The 20,282-nt window shown below is 42.4% G+C and overlaps 1 protein-coding gene across 1 annotated transcript in view; it reads left to right on the top strand.

The window, feature by feature from the left end:
• Positions 1-20,282, top strand: part of myo5b (myosin VB) — a 244,990-nt gene that overhangs the window by 187,210 nt on the left and 37,498 nt on the right. Inside the window, exons 21-25 of the mRNA XM_055660264.1 lie at positions 2,596-2,835; positions 6,388-6,624; positions 15,759-15,852; positions 16,455-16,603; positions 19,630-19,749. Coding sequence (XP_055516239.1) covers positions 2,596-2,835; positions 6,388-6,624; positions 15,759-15,852; positions 16,455-16,603; positions 19,630-19,749 — 840 coding nt within the window. The remainder of the gene's footprint in view (positions 1-2,595; positions 2,836-6,387; positions 6,625-15,758; positions 15,853-16,454; positions 16,604-19,629; positions 19,750-20,282) is intronic.

The raw sequence follows: 20,282 nt of genomic DNA, 5'->3' as shown, positions 1-20,282 counted from the left end.
ACATTGTTTGTTGAAAGTGGCACTACAGGTGCTCAAAAATGCTTTTGGCACATTGGCCATCATCAGATCATAAGGGATAGGAGCAGAATTAGGCCATTTGGCCCATCAAGCCTACTCCGCCATTCAATCATGACTGATATATCTCTCCCTCCTAACCCCATTCCCCTGCCTTCTCTCCATAACCTCTAACACCCGTACTAATCAAGAATCTATCTCTGCCGTAAATATATCCACTGAATTTCTCTCCACAGTCTTCTGTGGCAAAGAATTCCACAGATTCACCACCCTCTGACTAAAGAAATTCCGCCTCATCTCCTTCCTAAAGGAACGTCCTTCAATTCTGAGGCTATGTCCTTGACCAAGGGTTCCCAACCTGGGGCAAATTTCCCCGAGGGGGTAAATTTGTTGATTCTGGATTTGTACACATTATTTCTCATTGACTGATTGTGTTTGGTTCTGGTATATCAGTATCGTTTCCATCATTAGTTGATCATAAATAAGTGAAATAACATTGTTATGTTCTATTAAAGTCGTCAGGGGTAAACGGGACGACAAAGGTTGGGAACCCCGGTCCTAGACTCTCCCATTAGGGAGAGGTGAAATATTAAATAGAAATCTGCGGGTTAACTTTTTTCACAGAAAGCGTGGTGGGTATATAGACCGAGCTGTCAGAATCCATTCCTTCTTTTCATGGATGCTGCCTCACCCGCTGAGTTACTCCAACATTTTGTGTCTACCTTCGATTTTATCCATTATCTGCAGTTGTTTCTTACACAGAGCTGTCCGATTAGTTCAGTTTAGTTTATTGTCACATGTACCATGTAACCATAAAACAATTACAGCACGGAAACAGGCCATCTCGGCCCTTCTAGTCCGTGCCGAACACTTATTCTCCCCTAGTCCCATCTACCTGCCATCAGACCATAACCCTCCATTCCTTTCCCGTCCATATACCTATCCAATTTATTTTTAAATGATAAAATCGAACCTGCCTCCACCACTTCCACTGGAAGTTCATTCCACACAGCCACCACTCTCTGAGTAAAGAAGTTCCCCCTCATGTTACCCGTAAACCTTTGTCCCTTAATTCTCAAATCATGTCCTCTTGTTTGAATCTTCCCTACTCTCAATGGAAAAAGCTTATCCACGTTAACTCTGTCTATCCCTCTCATAATTTTAAAGACCTCTATCAAGTCCCCCCTTAACCTGCTGCGCTCCAAAGAGTGCTCCAAAGTACTGAGGTACACTGAAAAGCTTTTTGTTGATGAGGTAGTTGAGGCAAGTACGATCGCAATGTTTAAGAAACATTTGGACAGGTATGTGGATAGGACAGGTTTAGAGGGGTATGGCCAAACGTAGGCAGGTGGGACTAGTGTAGATGGGACATGTTGGCTGATGTTTGCAAGTTGGGCCGAAGGGCCTGTTTCCACACTGTACGACTGTAGGATACTCTATGACTATAATAGTAGAGTGATGGAACAGTAAAGAATATCAATGAGATTGTGTCTCCTGTAATCTGAAACTAGAAACTCATTCATTAATAATCACCCATTTTTTTAACACTGCACCTTCCCTTGTGTAAATTAATATTACGGGGCAAGACTTTGCAATTCTGTCTCCAATTGTTCTTTTAACTGTGATGTGTATTATCACTTATTTGCAGCAGTTTCAGGTTTGCAGTATCGGGTACCACCTGTTGAACTGGGCATTTTTACTTCATGTTTTTTCTTTGTTCATTTCCGTCTTCTCCTTCTCACCTGTACAGAATGTTTTGCCAATTGCTCGGTATAGTTTCAAAGATGGCTCTCCACTGACAATAGTACGATTCTCTGATAGTGGACAGATTCAAAGCAAGTGCAACCCTGTCTGTTTTGTTCACCATGGATTCTAGGAGTAATCGAGTAGGTTTTTCTATTTAATTTCTTCCCCTTCTGTGGTTAAAGGAAACTAAAGACATCTATATGGGAATTACATTTTAGCTTCAATCCACAGATATCAGAGGACATTTTTCATGCATTTGCTGCACATTTGCTCATGTAGTTGTAAGTGGCAGCACATTTTCCACTTTAACTGTTTTAATGGGCATCAAGGCACTGAATGGTGACTTTTATATCAACTATGTGACGTTCAACATATTTCTTTCACTTTTTCTTTTCACTCCATCAAATCTGCATTGGATTGTTAAAAATAATTAAAATCCCTTCAATCCAGGAATAATTAGCAGGCAATACTCAACACAATCCACATGCCCAGAAGTACATTGCACAGCATTTTGAGGCACTCCGTGGCCCTAAAATGCAAGTCTACCTTTTGAACATACATGCAGATGATAGGAAGCAGGTGAAGTTCCTCTCAATCTATGATGGATTTGTACCTTATTCTAGAGGCAGACAGCTGTTTTTTCACCTTTCTATTTTTTAAAGGGATTTTACCCCAACAATTAAAGACTGGAGAACTTGAACAATAAGGGAGTGTATCCAAAACCTATTCTATGTCAGAGTGTGTATGTACATTCCCTGCCTTCTTTCATGTTGTATATGTAGACTGTTTCACAGGGCTTTTCCTGATGTTTTTTCTGTGAAATGTTCTTTTCAGTTATTACTCCAGCACAAAGCCACTGTCATTCAGAAGAATTTAAGGGGCTGGATGGCTAGAAAGAGATTCTGCAAGATTCGCAACGCAGTCATTTATCTTCAGTGCTGCTTTAGGCGGATGAAAGCACGTCGTGAGCTGAAGACACTGAAGATTGAAGCAAAGTCAGTAGAGCACTACAAGAAACTCACCAGCGGAATGGAAAATAAAGTTGTACAACTTCAAAGGAAAGTAGATGATCAGGTAAGAATGCATTCCATTTTCAGTGGGTGTAAAGAAAATAATGAAGTATGATGGTGAGGAATAGTTACCAGATGAATAATGTTTCATATATGTAATCGATAATCAGGGTGCCTCGCCTATAATGATCAAGCCTAATTGTGTTTTAAGCTTATTAAATAATGCCTGCAACTGTTTGTTGGGGAAACACACCAATTATTAATTTGATGTAAGAGTTCATTTTCATTCTGATGTGGTGGCCTAATAATTTTCTGGTTCTAAATTATTAAAAATCTCTATTTGCGACATATAATGCCGTAGGTGGCCGCTATTTGTATACGTTGGGTTTGCAAGCAAAGAATTTCACTGTGCTTTGTCACATGTGACAATAAAGTATTCCATTCCATAATGACCAAAATGTTATCTATATCATTATAATTATTGTTGATTAATTAGCAGTATTTATATATTTTGGATTTCCAAAGGTATATAGAATACTATCCAGAGATGGTTCTTGCCTTTCATCTGAACATCTCAACCAAACGGTTCCATTATGGTTCTGGATCTCTCTTTGCACTGATCATCTCTGCATTCCGCAACGTTCTATTTTATTTTACTGACGAAGGCAGAAAAAGGTTTCTAGTTGAAGATATCATTCTGTCCTTCAACAATTACCCCCTTCCACCTCACCCCTAGAACCAGTGAAAGACATTCAAATCCTGCTTGTCAGAACAATTAGCTTCGACTTGTTTTAACTTCTCCTTATGAGATTTAAAGAAAAATGTTATCTGGTATACTTAATTCAGCAAACTTGGGATCTTTCGTTCATGTCTAAAGCAGTGGTTGTAGGGTTTTTTCTTGAACAAATATCATGAGATATCGTCCCATGGAACAGCATATTAGAGCATTCCTAGAGGTTTTTTTTGTTTTAGTTTATTATCACATACATGTACCAAGGTACACTGAAAAGCTTTTGTTTGCGTGCTAACCAGTCAGAGAAAAGACGAGACAATACAATACAATACAATACAATATTTTATTCCATGTCGTTTGAACCTCAGTGAGGCTCAAACGAAACTCCGTGTCCACAGCCATACAAACAAAGACAATTCCTACAATACATACAAACAATTCAATTTACACAAACATCCATCACAGCTTTTTTGTGTAACCCACAGTTTCCTCACTGTGATGGAAGGCAAAGTCTTTTCTCTCTCCTGCACCATTTATCTCCCGATGTCGAAGCCCCATGCGGGCGATGGTAAGTCCCACGGCCTTTTAAGGCCGCGCCGGGCGATGTACGGCCCCGCTCCAGGCCCAAAAGTCACAAAGTTGGAGCCCCCGAGTACATGAATACAGTGCACAGATAAAGGGTACAACATTGTGCAGTCAAGGTGGTGCAGCGGTAAAGTTGCTGCTTGCAGCGAATGCAGTGCCAGAGACCCGTGTTTGATCCCGACTACGGGTGCTGTCTGTAGGAGTTTGTACATTCTCCCCGTGACTTGCGTGGGTTTTCTCCGAGATCTTCGGTTTCCTCCCACACTCTAAAAGGCCTGTCCCACTTGGGCGCCATTTGCGCGTAATTAATGCAACATCATTTACGCGTCACGACGCATTACGCGCGCGTTGTGCCGTGCATTACGGTGTGCATTACGCGCGCATGGTGCATGGTGACATAGGCAGTGACGCGCGGTCGCGCGCAGCGCCCCAGTGTTTTGTGATGTACAAAATCTTCATGCGCCAGCTGCGTGACACGTAAATGACACCCAAGTGGGACAGGCCCTTAAAGACATACAGATTTGTAGGTTAATTGGCTTGGTAAATGTTTAAAAAAATTGTTCCTAGTGGGTGTAGGATAGTGTTAATGTGTGGGGATCGCTGGTTGGCATGGACCAAACGGCCTGTTTCCGCGCTGTATCTCTAAACTAAATTAAACATTCAATGCCAGGTATAGCATTGGAGCCTGATTAAAGATTCAGATTCAGATTCAGATTCAATTTTAATTGTCATTGTCAGTGTACAGTACAGAGACAACAAAATGCATTTAGCATCTCCCTGGAAGAGCGACATAGCAAATGATGGTAAAGATAGGTCAAAGGTCTCGAGCAGAATATTACTCAGGCATAATAGCCTTAATTAAAGATTAAATAAAAACCTAGGTCTAGGTAGAGAAATGAAGGGATGTTGTAACATTTTGAATTATTTTCATTTGGGCAGATCCCAGTTGGCTGCTTATAGTAAAACTGCCATGGTGTGAACCATGCCTCATTTGGTAGTACTTAGCTATGAGTTAGAATATTTTAAGTTCAAATGCTCTCTGTAGACTACTGGGGTGATGTTCTATTGCCATATTGAGGGAGTGCTGCACTGTCAGAATTGCTGCGTTTTGGATCCAACAGCACTTTCCCATTTTCACTGGCCTTTGCCACATTAATGTGAGATTGTTGCGCTCAAATTATTTGCTATCTTTCCTACATTTACAGCAGTAATTACATTTTTAATGCTTTGGAATGACAAAATCACAAAGGTGTTATATTAAATGTAGACAAAAAGTGCTTGAGAAACTCAGCGGGTGAGGAAGTATCTATGGAGCAAAGGAATTATTATTTCCTATTTCCTTCGGTCCATAGTTGCTGTCTCACCCGCTGATTTTCTCTAGCATTTTTGTCTACCTTTGATTTTCCAGCATCTGCAGTTCCTTCTTATACAAGGTGTAAGCAAGGTTGTATTAATGCAAGTTTTTCTTTCATGTATATGTACATATGAATGTTGACGTCATGGAGAGTAGCGAGAATTTTCGTGACGTAGGTGCAGTGGTAGTGGGTCGCCAGGAGGTCGTAGGTTGTCATAGGTTGTTGCCGTTGGTGACCAGTGAACTTCATTGGCTCATTGGGAAAAAAATGTAAACAATAGTTTTCAGAAACAAGGATAACTGACCAGTCATTTTAATGTCAGTCGAGCTTCACAGCCTTGTGTCTCTGGCTTCTTAAAAGCTTACTCCACTCCTTCTCCTCACCCCTCTTTTAAAGGACTTAAGTGAACCTTCCCGTACACTGTGCTTTCACCGTCTTAATTACAGCACCAACCTTCCTGTTCATCGTGGTGTGTGTCTGTATCACATTGGCTTTGAACCGTGTGAATTTCACTCAGACAGCGCCTCCCCCACTTGCCCTGTCCCCCGCCTGCAGAACTGGCTGGTGAAGGACTCTGACAGTCGCCATTCCAGTTGCTGGTTTTTCAGCGACCTGCTACGATGTGACAGTCACTGGCAGTTGCCTGAAAAATCACATAAGTGGGACAGGCCTATAATGGGCCCGTCCCTCTTAGACAATTGTTTTGGGCGACTCCAGGCGACTGCCGCAAAATTTTCAACATGTTGAAAATTTTCGGCGACAGTGGCGACAATTTTTGCTGTAGTAGGTTGACGTAGGGGTTGTTGTAGGCTGTCATAGGTGCTGTCATAGGTTGTCGCCAGGTGTCGTAGGTGAATTCCATTAAAACTAGTCCCTGGCAGTCGCCTAAAGAGTCGCCTAAGTGGGACAAGTCCATAACCCTTTCCTGTGATCCTTTCCACAGAATAAGGAGTACAAGGCAGTAGCGGAGCAAATGACGGCAATAACCGCAGCGCAAGCTACTGAAATTAATAAACTTCATAAGGAGTTGGATCGATGTCGAGAACACCAGGGAGAGGAAAATAGAGCAACCAGTTTACAGGAGGAGATTGACGAACTACGCAAGGAACTTGAGAAATCGCAGAAGCAACACAAAATCTTGGAGGATACTTCCACCAGAGATAAAGCAGAACTTCAGCAGGTAACTGAAAAAACATGTTTACAAATTTACTAATGTTAATAACTGAAAATATTTTTAGTTTGGTTTTTAGAGATACAGGGTTGAAACAGGCCATTCGGCCCACCGAGTCCGTGCTGACCAGCAATCCCCACACACTAACACTATCCTACACACACTAGGGATAATTTACATTTATACCAAGCCAATAAACGTACAAACCTATCAATCTTTGGAGTGTGGGAGGAAACCGAAGATCTCAGAGAAAACCCATGCAGATCAAGGGGAGAACGTACAAACTCTATACGGATAAGGACCTATAGTCAGGATTCAAACATGGGATTCCGGCGTTGTCTGCTCTACTGCAACATCACAATTGACAATTGTAAGCAATTCCTTTCAAAGTATATCGATACTATGCTGGAAAATGTTTTCTACATTCTGCTTCAAATCTAGTATTGTATAAAAAACGTTCAAGAGACATAGAAAATAGGTGTAGGCCTAGGCCATTCGGCCCTTCGAGCCAGCACCACCATTCAATATGATCATGGCTGCTCATTCAAATTCAGTATCCTGTTCTGACTTTTTCCTCACATCCCATGATTCCCTTGGCCCAAACTGAGCTGAATCTAACTCTCTCTTGAAAACATCCAGTGAATTGGCCTCCACTGCCTTCTGGGGCAGAGAATTCCACAGATTCACAACTCTCTGGGTGAAAAGGTTTTTCCTCATCTCAGTCCCAAATGTCCTCCCCCTTATTCTGAAACTGTGACTAAGGGGATCAGAGGGTATGGAGAGAAGGCAGGTACGGGATACTGAGTTGGATGATCAGCCATGATCATATTGAATGGCGGTGCAGGCTCGAAGGGCCGAATGGCCTACTCCTGCACCTAATTTCTATGTTTCTATGTGACCCCTGGTTCTGGACTTCCCCAACATCGGGAACATTTTTCCTGCATCTACCCTGTCCAATCCTCTAACAATGTTATATGTTCCTATAAGATACCCTCTCATCCTTCTAAATTCCAGTGAATACAAGCACAGTCGACCCATTCTTTCATCATACATAAGTCCCGCTATCCTGGGAACTAAACTAGAGAACCAAAATTGCACAATACTCCAGGTGGGTTCTCACCAGGGCCCTGTACATCTGCAACAGGACCTCCTTGCTCTTAAACTCAAATCCACTCGCAATGAACGCCAATATGCCATTATCTTTCTTCACTGCCTGCTGTACCTGCATACTTACTTTCAGTGACTGATGTACAAGCACACCCAGGTCTTGTTGCACAACCCCTTCTCCTAATCTGACAGCATTCAGATAATAATCTGCCTTTGTGTTCTTGTGGATAACCTCACATTTATCGACATTATACTGCATCTGCCATGCTTCTGCCCACTCACCAAACCTATCCAAGTCACCCTGCAGCCTCATAACATCCTACAGAATCACAAGATCACACCTCCACCCTCCCATCCTCACCACATTCTACAGAAGCACAATTGAGTCGGTCATGACCAGCTGCATCTCTGTGTGGTGCGGCGGCTGTACAGCTGCGGACTGGAAGTGTCTTCAGAGAGTGGTGAGGACAGCGGAAAAAATCATTGGGACTTCTCTTCCTTCCATCATGGACATGGGGTACAAACGCTGTCTGACAAGAGCTGAGGGCATTACCAGAGCCCCCACACACCCACAATATGGACTGTTTACACTGCTGAACTCTGGGAGGAGGTACCACAGCATGAAGAGCGGGACAACCAGGTTCTGCAACAGCTTCATCCCCCAGGCCATAAGACTATTGAACTCACAATCAAACCGATGCTAGAACTTTCTTATACATTGCCACTTTTAAAAACTTTCCTATATATCTATTTTACAGAACTGTGCACATGAAGCACTTTTTATGGGCACACTAAGCACTTTTACTGATCGCTTGATATAAATGTTATATTCTGCTGCTACTTTGTAGAGTCAATGCAACAACATTTTGCTCAATGTGCACTGTGTCTATGTGTATACCTGAATGACAATTAAAGTTATATTCTATTCTATTCTATTCTATTCTATATTCTATTCTATTCCTCCTCACAACTCACACTGCCACCCAGCTTTGTGCCATCCGCAAACTTAGAGATGTTACGTTTAATTCCCTCGCCTAAATCGTTAATTTATATTGAAAATAACTGGGGTCCCAGTACCGAGCCTTGTGGCACCCCACTAGTCACTTCCTGCCATTCTGAAAAGGACACGTTAATTCCCACTCTTTGCTTCCTGTCTGCCAACCAGTCCTCTATCTCTGTCAATACCCTACCCCCAATACCATGTGATTGAATTTTTCACACTAATCTCTTGTGTGGGACCTTGTCAAAGGCTTTTTGAAAGTCCAGATACACCACATCCACTGGCTCTCCCTTATCCATTCTACTTGTTACATCCTCAAAAATTCCAGAAGATTAGTCAAGCATGAATTCCCCTTCATAAATCCATGCTGACTTTGACCGATACCATCACTACTTTCCAAATGGGCTGCTATAACATCTTTACTAATCGACTCCAGCATCTTCCCCACCACCGATGTAAGGCTAACTGGTCTATAATTCCCAGTTTTCTCTCTCCCTCCTTTCTTACATTGGATCAGTTCCTGGGGACTGGTGGGTAACCAGAGTCGAGAGAACATTGGAAAATTATCACCAATGCATCCACGATTTCTAGGGCCACCTCCTTGAGTACTCTGGGATGCAGACCATCAGGCCCTGGGGATTTATCTGCCGTCAGTCCCAACAGTTTACCTAACACCATTTTCTGATAATTGTGGATTCCCTTCACTTCGTCCCTCCCACTAGATCCTCAGTCCCCTAGTATTTCCGGGAGATTGTTTGTGTCTTCCTTAGTGAAGCCAAAACCACAGTTACTTGTTTAACTGTTCTGCCATTTCCTTGTTTCCCATTATAAATCCACCAGTCTCTGACTGTAAGGGACCTACATTTGTCTTCACTAATCTTCTCCTTTTTACATACCACCTACAGAAACTTTTACAGTCCGTTTTTATATGCAAGCTGTCTTTCATGCTCTATTTTCCCCCCTCTTAATTAACCTAACCCCTTTGTCCTCATCTGTTGAGTTTTAAATTTCTCTCAGTCCTCTGGTTTGCCGCTTCTGGCCAATTTCTATGCCTTGTCCTTGGGATTAAAGGGCCTGTCCCACAAGCATGCGATTGCATGCGTCTAGCGCGACCAAATGTGGTCGCTTGAGGTGTACGGCCTTGCGGGGCCGGTCCCACTTCCAACCGTTGAGCCGTCTGGAGTTGTGCGGGGCTGGTCCCGACATCATACTCACCAATCATCTGGGCAGGAGGCGGGCCGACTGAATTTGGACGTCGCACGGCGTCGGATGGTTACGTCATCACGCAACGGCACGCCGGGCGGTGACGTCATCACGCAACGCCACACGCTAGGCGTACGCCGTCAAGACGCTGCGTACGGTGTCGAGACGCTGCCTACAGTTTCGGGACGCTGCGTACGGCATTGAGACGCTGCGTACGTCGAGACGCTGCGTACGGCCTCAAGGCGGCTGCGAGCTGACAGGCCGTTGCCGCGCGGAATTTTTGGACAGTTTTTCGGAGCCCCGCGCGATGTCGGGACCAGCCCCGCACAACTCGATATGACTCCGGAGATCGAAGTGGGACCGGCCCCTCGAGGCCGTACGGCTCAAGCGACCATGTTAAGTCGCACTCGCCGCTTGCTGGTGGGACAGCACCTTAACACTATCCATGACTTCCCTCGTCAGCCATGGTTGAACTGCCTTCCCAGTTTTATAGTTTCGGCAATGATGAACAATGTCTGGAGTTGATCCATGCGGTCTTTAAATCTTTCCCATTGCATCTCCACTGTCAACCCTTTAAGTATAATTTGCCCGTCTATCCTAGCCAATTCCTGTCTCATTCCTTCAAAGTCTGCTTTATTCAATTTCAGGACCTTAGTCTCTGAATTAACTGTGTCACTCTCCATCCTAATGCATAATTCCACCATATTATGCTCACTGTTGCCCAAGGGGCTTTGCACAACAAGATCGCTAACTATTCCTCCCTCATTACACAATACCTAGTCTAGGATGGCTAGCCCTCTAGTTGGTTTAAAAACCCATCTTGTATACATTCCAGGAAATTCTTCTCCTCTTACTCCACCAAGCGTTTTCTGCCCTTGGCTATTCCGCAGTTCTATCCATACCGATTCTACAACATCCAAGCTATTGTCTCTCATTGCTATTGCATTAATCTCCTCTTTAACCAGCAATGCTACCCCACCTCCTCTTCCTTTCTGTTTATCCTTCCTGAATATCGAATACCCCTGCATGTTTAGCTCCCAGCCTTGGTCACCCTGGTCCCATGACTGTGTAATTCCAACTATATCATATCCCTTGGTAGACATAAAATGCTGGAGTAACTCAGTGGGACAGGCAGCATCTCTGGAGAGAAGGAATGGGTGACGTTTCGGGTCGACACCCTTCTTCAGACTGATGTCAGGGGAGGGGGCGGGACAAAGATAGAATGTAGGCGGAGACAGTAAGACAGGTGGGAGAACTGGGCAGGGGAAGGGGATGGAGAGAGAAAGCAAAGGCTATCTGAAGCCTGCCTGAAGATGCTGCCTGACCCACTGAGTTATTCCAGCATTTTGTGTCTACCTTCGATTTCAACCAGCATCTGCAGTTCTTTCTTACACATATCATATCCCTTCACTACTAACTGTGCATTCAATTCATCCACTTTGTTTTGAATACTCCTCGCATGAAACCACAAAGCTTTCAGGTTAGTTTTTTCTTATCTCCCTTCTCTTTTGCATCTGTCCTCCTTTTATGGCCCTCTGTCTCCTTGCATTCTGTCCCATCCCCCTACCTTCACCTTGTTAGTTTAAACGTGACCTTTCCTACACTCTCTATCCGGTTAGCTGCATGGATATGTGTTCACATTGATGACTCCACCCCCACCCCCACTTTTTAGTTTAAAATCCACCTGTGTAGCAATGTAAATAAACTTTATGGGGTGGAAAACATCCACCATTCTTCATAAACTATCATTCTTGGTCTTGCAATGAATAGCTCCAACATCTTTTCTACAAAGGGATGCCCCACTGGGATTAATATTCTCGAGGAAGGAACAAGCCACTGTAAGATTGTGTCCAAATCCCATAAAGTTTTAAAGTCTATAATGAAAATGTTATTGACCCTTTACCCAAGATGAAACTATTTTAGCTCAAAAGGTAAGATTATTGGAAGCTATAAAATATGCCTCCAATAATTGTGTATAAAATATGCCTAATGAGATGTACAAAAAAATGTCCTTCAGTATTCAATTCTACCAATGAAAATGCAGATGCCGGAAATCTGAAACAAGAAAAGGAAATGTCGGAAATGCTGAACAGGTCAGGTAGAAAGAGAAACAAAGTTAACACTTTTAATTGAAGACCCTTCAGAACAGTTCTGATATCGGTCCTTCAAACATGTTTTTGTTTCATTTCTAACAATACTACAGACTAAAAATATGTGTAAACACTTGAAGAAGATTATTGGTTTCTGACTGTTTTAGATTAGCACGCTCGAAAGTGCTTTTTTTATGTCAGATTCACATATTATTAATGTAATGTAAAGAAATGTATGTAGGAAGGAACTGCAGATGTTGGTTTAAACTGAAGATAGACACAAAATCCTGAAGTGACTCAACGGGACAAGCAGCAACTCTGGAGAGAAGGAATTGGTGACGTTTTGGGTCGAGACCCTTCAACATGTCTCGACCTGAAACGTCACCTATTCCTTCTCTCCAGAGTTGGTGCCTGTCCCATGTTTAACCAATGTCACACAACTACTGAGATTGATGCTGACCTGGCGCAAAATTTGGGACAACATTCCATTCCCTCTTAGTAATATTGATGAATGAAACAAAACAAGATACCGGAGGTCAAAAAACATTAGGGCAGCAAACCTTGCTACAAAGTATAGGAGCAGGGAGGTTCTACTGCAGTTGTACAGGGTCTTGGTGAGACCACACCTGGAGTATTGCGTACAGTTTTGGTCTTATAATCTGAGGAAGGACATTCTTGCCATAGAGGGAGTACAGAGAAGGTTCACCAGACTGATTCCTGGGATGTCAGGACTTTCATATGAAGACTGGATAGACTCGGCTTGTACTAGCTAGAATTTAGAAGATTGAGGGGGGATCTTATAGAAACTTACAAAATTAGTAAGGGGTTGGACAGGTTAGATGCAGGAAGATTGTTCCTGATGTTGGGGAAGTCCAGAACAAGGGGTCACAGTTTAAGGATAAGGGGGACATCTTTTAGGACCGAGATGAGAAAAACATTTTTCACACAGAGTGGTGAATCTCTGGAATTATCTGCCACAGAAGGTAGTTAAGGCCAGTTCATTGGCTATATTTAAGAGGGAGTTAGATGTGGCCCTTGTGGCTAAAGCGATCAGGGGGTATGGAGAGAAGGCAGGTACAGGATACTGAGTTGGATGATCAGCCATGATCATATTGAAAGGCGGTGCAGGCTCGAAGGGCCGAATCGCCTACTCCTGCACCTATTTTCTATGTTTCTATGTAAAATGCTGAACATAATTTATACACCACAGTGCCAATTGCCTCATTATTGCTAAGGGCGGGATGATTGTTAGTAGAAGGGAACTGGTTGGGTCTACATTCTAGAAGGAAGCAGAGGGCCCTGAGGCTTTCCAGGAAATTGGAAGTTGTTAAATTGGTGGAGAGCATGCGAGGTGTCCTCGATGTAGGCGGGAAGGGACTGGACAAAGGTGGACAAGATAGACTTGAGCTATAGTTCAGTGGGGCAGGAGCAGATGGAAGCAATAGACCTTCCAGTCATGTTTGTGAATCTTGGGTAGAAGTTCACAGGCAGTGCAGGGTTGGGAAACTATCAGGTTTAAAGCCGTAGGGAGATCTCTTGAAGTAAAATATCTTGATATGGGAGATAAGAGTCTAATGTTCTTTGTCGGGTTTATGGTCCAGGGGGAGGTATGAGGCATCAAAGAGCTGTTATATAGCATCGGCAGAGTAGAGGTCAGTCCACCAGACTACAGCAGCACCACCCTTCCGTGCGAGTTTGATGATGTGGTTGGAATTGGTGCATTAAGAGCAGAGAGCTCTGTGTTCTTTGGTAGTGAAAGGGATTGACATTAGAAAGTGAATGCATGAAATTGAGGATGGATGGCTCAGTGGCATTTGCATTTCTCAGGCATTTACATCTTTGCAATGTAAAATGAGACAGGATTTTTCTGCCATATTTCAGAAGAATTGTGTTTTTGACTGATAATACAATTTCAATAAAATAAATTGTGTTTCAATTGCTAAACACGCTTTCTTACTGTTGAAATGTTTCAGTTTGACACTTAGAAAAAAACCCTAATATTTTGAAACCATGAGCTGTGACATCTGATTCATTGAATACATTCAAGGCTGAGACAGTTAGATATTTGGATTAACTCAGGCTTGTAGAAACAAGGAACTTCAGATGCTGGTTTACGAAAAAAAAAGACACAGTCAGCCTTTCTGGAATACATGGATAATTGACGTTTAGGGTCGGGAATTTTCTTCAGACTGATTGTTATGGGTTATGGGAAGGAAACTGGGAGAGAGGAGAGGCAGGATAAAGTGTGGACAAAAATCCTTATTGTGGTGTTTCAATGTGTTTTGGATCATATCTGCTATATAAGCCAGTAAAACTGCCAGTTCCAAAGGCCTTCCAAATGGAAAGCATAGTTTGGATAAGTGAATCTTTTGACAAATTCTATCATTTTTACATAAGTAAATTGAGTTTGAAGATCCAAAAATGGTGTAAATGCAGAATGTCAACTTGTATGAAGTATTTAGACAATAGACAATAGGTGCAGGAGTAGGCCAGTCAGCCCTTTGAGCCAGCACCACCATTCAATATGATCATGGCTGATCATCCACTATCAAAACCCCGTAACTGGCTTGTCGCCATATCCCCTGACTCCACTATCTTTAAAAGCTCTATCTAACTCTCTCTTGAAACCATCCTGAGAATTGGCCTCCACTGCCTTCTGAGGCAGAGAATTCCACGGATTCACAACTCTGTGAAAAAAGTTTTTCCTCAACTCTGTTATAAATGGCCTACCCCTCATTCTTAAACTGTGGCCCCTGGTTCTGGATTCCCCCAACTTTGGGAACATGTTTCCTGCCTCTAGCGTGTCCAAACTCTTAATAATCTTATATGTTTCAATAAGATATTCTCTCATCCTTCTAAATTCCAGAGTATACAAGCTCAGCCGCTCCATTCTATCAACATAAGACAGTCCCGCCATTCCGGGAATTAACCTTGTGAACCTATGCTGCACTCCCTCAATAGCAAAAATGTCCTTCCTCAAATTTGGAGACCAAAACTGCACACAATACTCATGGTGTGGTCTTACTTGGGCCCTATACAACTGCAGAAGGACCACTTTGCTCCTATATTCAACTCCTCTTGTTATGAAGGCCAACATGCCATTAACTTTGTTCACTGCCTGCTGTCCTTGCATGCTTACTTTCAGTGACTGATGAACAAAGACCCCCAGATCTCGTTGTACTTCCCTTTTTCCCAACGACACCATTTAGGTAATAATCTACCTTCCTTGTTTTGCCACCAGTGGATAACCTCACATTTATCCACATTAAACTGCATCTGCCATGCGTCTGCCCACTCACCCAACCTGTCCAAGTCACCCTGCATCCTCATAGCATCCTCCTCACAGTTGAAGCATATATTATGCAAAATGGGAAGCCAGATAACTGCATGAGAATAAAAGAAATATAAAGACACGTTGAAAAGGCCTGACAATGTTAATAGAATGGGAATGGGCTTGTGTGGAGGATAAAGTTCATTCATCAGACGGGCTTGTTCCTGCATGTTAAAACATGGTGAAAATGCTGACCTTTGCCAACCAACAGTGCTGGTCATTTGTCTTGGTGCAACACGATCCATGCTTTTCTTGGCGTACTACCACTCGTTATTAAAACCCCTGCAAAATTCACAGAACGCAAATGTTTATGGACATCACAGCACTAAGCAACACTTTTAAGAAATGCAGGTAACAATAAAAATCGGGCTGAGTAATTAGTAACATGTTACTTTTATTTTTCTCCTGTCAGCGTGTGCTGGAGCTGGAGAAGGAGAACACACTACTGAAACATGAAAAGGAGGAACTGAACCAGCGCATCAAGAGTGAATCCAACAATGTAGCAGGTGAGATGGAGTATTGTGGTGGCACCATATACCTCTGTTTTCTCACTGTAAAAGCACTGGTTGTGAAAGTGACATCCTAAAGAAGAAATGGTCCAGGACTAAAATCATAGTGTAGAGTCTGACAAAAATGGGATGAATTTCTTTACCTGATTAAAACTTCTAAAACTGTATAATTTTGCTTTTAAAACTGTCTTTCCATTCCTCACCACTTTCATTCTTTATCTTAATGAGCACTGAAATAACATTTTTTTTAGTGCTGTAAGCAATTTCTTACATTGCTAAATTGTCGCTTGTTTTATACTCTGTATCACCATATTATGCGTGTAATATGTCTACACCTTATGTAACCTGAAAACCCCAATGGATGGCACAACAGGTCCGAGGAGCTATAAGGGTTACTTTCTCTTCCTAAGTAGCACCAACTGGAGTATTTCTTTTAAACGTGAATCACAATAAAATAAGAACCAGGTGAATTTATTGCACATCTCGTATGTGTATGTGACAAATAAACTTGACTTGACTTGACTTGACTTGAATCTGATTAGACAGGTTTTGTTCTGCCTCAACCCATTGTCTCAAACACGATTGCACTGTATCTACAGAAAAGTTCTCAGAGAAGATAGCAAAGGAAAATGAGCAGTCAAAGAAGGAGATAGATGAAGAACGCTCTCGATATCAAAACCTCTTGAAAGAGTATTCCCGCCTGGAGCAGCGATATGACAATCTGCGGGAGGAGATGACATTAGTTAAGGTGTTTCTCTAAACTTTTACAATCACTTTTTAAACAGTATATTTGTGTCAGTATGTATACGTTTGAGTGGTTCTGTTTATATTTCCAATTCCTGCAGTGCAAACACACTAGGAATAACCCAGAATTAACAAAAAAAACATAGAAAATAGGTGCAGGAGGAGGCCATTCAGCCCTTCGAGCCAGCACCGCCATTCTTTATGATCATGGCTGATCATCCAAAATCACTACCCCGTTCCTGCTTTCTCCCCATATCCCTTGATTCCATTAGCCCTAAGAGCTATATCTAACTCTCTCTTGAAAACATCCACTGCCTTCTGGGCAGAGAATTCTACAGATTCACAACTCTCTGGGTGAAAAACATTTTCTTCATCTCAGTCCTAAATGGCCAACCCCTTATTCTTAAACTGTGATCCCTCGTTCTGGACTCACCTGACATCGGAACAATTTTCCTGCTATTGGGGCAAACTTTCATCTCTATGGCAATTTGAAGGGTCTCACATGAGATGCCTCGTGGTGGACATTTGTTCTAGGTCAGATGATGGGAATTCACAGGAGAGTAGACAGAAGATTAATTGCAACATGCAGATATGAGCATTTAAGTCATAGTTATTGGCCAACAGAGGTGCAGGATGCAACATCCAATCTACCAAACAACTGCTGCTTCCAAGCGCATCCAGGAATTCAAACATTTGAAATTCAATTATTTTATCAAGGCCTGACTAGAATTAAAATTCTGATATTTGAGCACCTTCGTGTCTTTGGTAATACTGGACTAGCACATTTTGTGGACTGTTAGAAGTTACTCTTATTAATGACCCACCATACCTTCTTTTCACTTTAGTTAAACATGTTACATGGTAAGATAGCAGGATTTTCAGTGACCTCATTCAGCTTAGTGGGAGTGGGAAATTGAGCTCTCTTGATTTTTAAAGGGAATCAAAGAAGTAGAACCCATTAAATTTTAGCTGGTATGATTTAGCTTGTGCTTGACCCCCAACTGTTCCAATGTTCCCAACTTGACCTCAGCTGCACACATTGGCCACAGTATAGTACCCAGCCCCAGCCATGCACCCACTTGCACCAAACCCCAGCTCACATTCTGCTCTCATGGGTGAAACAGATTTGGAGCCAATGATTCAATTATATGATGATTCAATTATACTTTATTGTCACACATATCTAGACACAGTGAAGTGGGTTTTTTTTGCATACAAACCGGTAAAATTATGTAGCAGGTCTCACCTGGGCAGTCCACAAGTGAAACCATGTTTTGGCACTGACAAAGTTACAAAAGTTCACCGAACAGTCCTATCTACTGCCTGGAAGTATTTGGGGTATACCATTGGGATATCTGGAAAAAATGGATACTGCATTTTTGGAGTTTTACTCAAAATGTGGGGGAAAGGATCCCAGTAGTTTTGAATGGGTGTTCGTGCCTGGAGAATAGCAAATGAATATTAGGGCTTGTCAGCTTCCAGCAGCCTTAAAACAAATAAAACGAACTATGGACTGCTCAGTTGTAATCATGTATTGTCTTTCCGCTGACTGGATAGTACATGCTAAAAAAACGTTTCACTGTACCTCAGTTCATGTGACAATTAACTAAACTAAACAAATAAGAAATGAGCAATTTTAGTTATCGACCGTGTGGCCATAAAATTACATTTACTGCATCTAATAATGGATGAAAGGGAGTTGACTGCTTTTACTCTGATTTTCAGCTCAAGTAAATATTGTATCCTGCAAGCTGAGTAAAAGCAGTCAGGAAATTTCAGGAAATTAAATAACAGGTTTCTTATTCAGGGAATCCAATAGTCGGCTGTAATGCACCGTGATTGCATAACTGACATAATCGAACTCAATGGTCAACAACAATCGACCAATTTGAAAGGAGTAAGGAAGATGAATGAACATAATTTTATGTTCATCGGGAATGGAAATTGGTGAATCAAGCTATGCTACATCTTGCAATTTGTACAATTTCTGCGCTCCTATTTATAATATCCATAAAATTGTACATCTCAGAAACTAACCCATTGAATACCTATCTAAATTAATTCCACCAGTCAGCACTTGGTCCATAGCTTTCTATGCCTGGTGAATACCAGATACTTAAATATTGTGAGAGAATTCTATTTCCCTGCCACAGAGGGCAGTGGAGGCCAAATCACTGGATGGATTTAAGAAAGAGTTAGATAGAGCTCTAGGGGCCAGTGGAGTCAAGGGATATGGGAGAAGGCAGGCACGGGTTATTGATTGGGGACAATCAGCCATGATCACAATGAATGGCGGTGCTGGCTCGAAGGGCCGATTGGCCTCCTCCTGCACCTATTTTCTATGTTTCTATGAACTTGTCTTCCCAACCTTCTCAGACAGTGCATTCCAACTACCCTCTGGGGAGCATATGTTCCCTTCTTTCTCCTCTAAACCTCTTCCCATTTACAGGTCAAGCACAGTAAATGGTAGAGCACTGGAGGGTGTTGTAGAACAGAGAGATCTGGAAGTACAGGTGCATGGTCCCCTGAAAATGACAGATCAGGTGGACAGGGGTGTCAAAATCCTGGAACTCCTGAGTTTGTAACCCCATGCCATTCGAGTGTTTAATTGTCATTTATTCGATTGTCATTAGTATGATTCCAACAATTTTTGACGGCATTGATGTGTTGGCAATGATTAACAATCCTACCCAAGATGCACATATTTAGTGAATGAATACAAATAAATGAATTGTTCTAATTGTTCTCTTTGAGAATACCTAGCCATGCAACTTAGGAACTAAATGTGATACATTCACCTACCGCATTATATGGATTATGAGTCCTCTCACTGAAAGCATGATTCAAAGATGCATTGTTTGTTGTGGTAGTACCCAAAATCAAATCAAAATCAAATCATGTGGAAATCAAAATGTTACATTATTACTTTGATAATATTGTTCTGTCTTGCAATTACTGTCTTGCAAATAGTCTTGTAAACCATTCATTCAATTTACTAACTCCTCAACAATTAAAAAAAAACTATTTTAGCAAACTCCAGGCCATCGGAGAAACCCCTCCAATCAGAGCAGTCTTGAATCTGATTCTAACTATCCTTCCATCTCAACTTCTGACGTTGGGGATACAGAGGATGCAATACAACTGGTGGAGGTGAGTGACTACTTGGCTGATTTCAAATTATGTACCTTAGTTTAGTTTGGAGATATAGTGCAAAAACAGGCCCTTCAGCCCACTGACTCCACGCCGATCAGCGATTCCCATACACTTGCACACCTACACACAATAGGGACAATTTACAATTATACCAAGCCAATTAACCTACAAACCTGTAAGCCATTGGAGTGTGGGAGGAAACCGGCGATTCTAGAGAAAACACACGCAGGACACGGGGAGAACTCCGTACAGACAGCAGCAGGGGTCAGGATACCCCGGCGTGCGGTCCTGAACATCGGGCCGCCAGTAGCGGCAACTGCGGAGGGCTTGGGGAGGCCCTGACCACGGGGAATAGTGGAGGAAGAGACTGACTTTGGTGCCTTCCCACACAGTGGGGAACTTTGATTCTGCTGTGTGGGGATGTTTTATGTCAACTCTATAGTGTGTTGTGTCCTGTTGATTTTTAATGTATGGCTGTATGGAAATTCAGCAACGTGACTCTACCTCTGCACCACCATGCCACCCACTTC

Source organism: Leucoraja erinacea, chromosome 1 (assembly GCF_028641065.1).
Source record: "Leucoraja erinacea ecotype New England chromosome 1, Leri_hhj_1, whole genome shotgun sequence".
Taxonomy (NCBI): Eukaryota; Metazoa; Chordata; class Chondrichthyes; order Rajiformes; family Rajidae; genus Leucoraja; species Leucoraja erinaceus.
The sequence above is the reverse complement of the archived record's forward strand: the minus strand, read 5'-3'. Positions and strand labels throughout refer to the sequence as shown.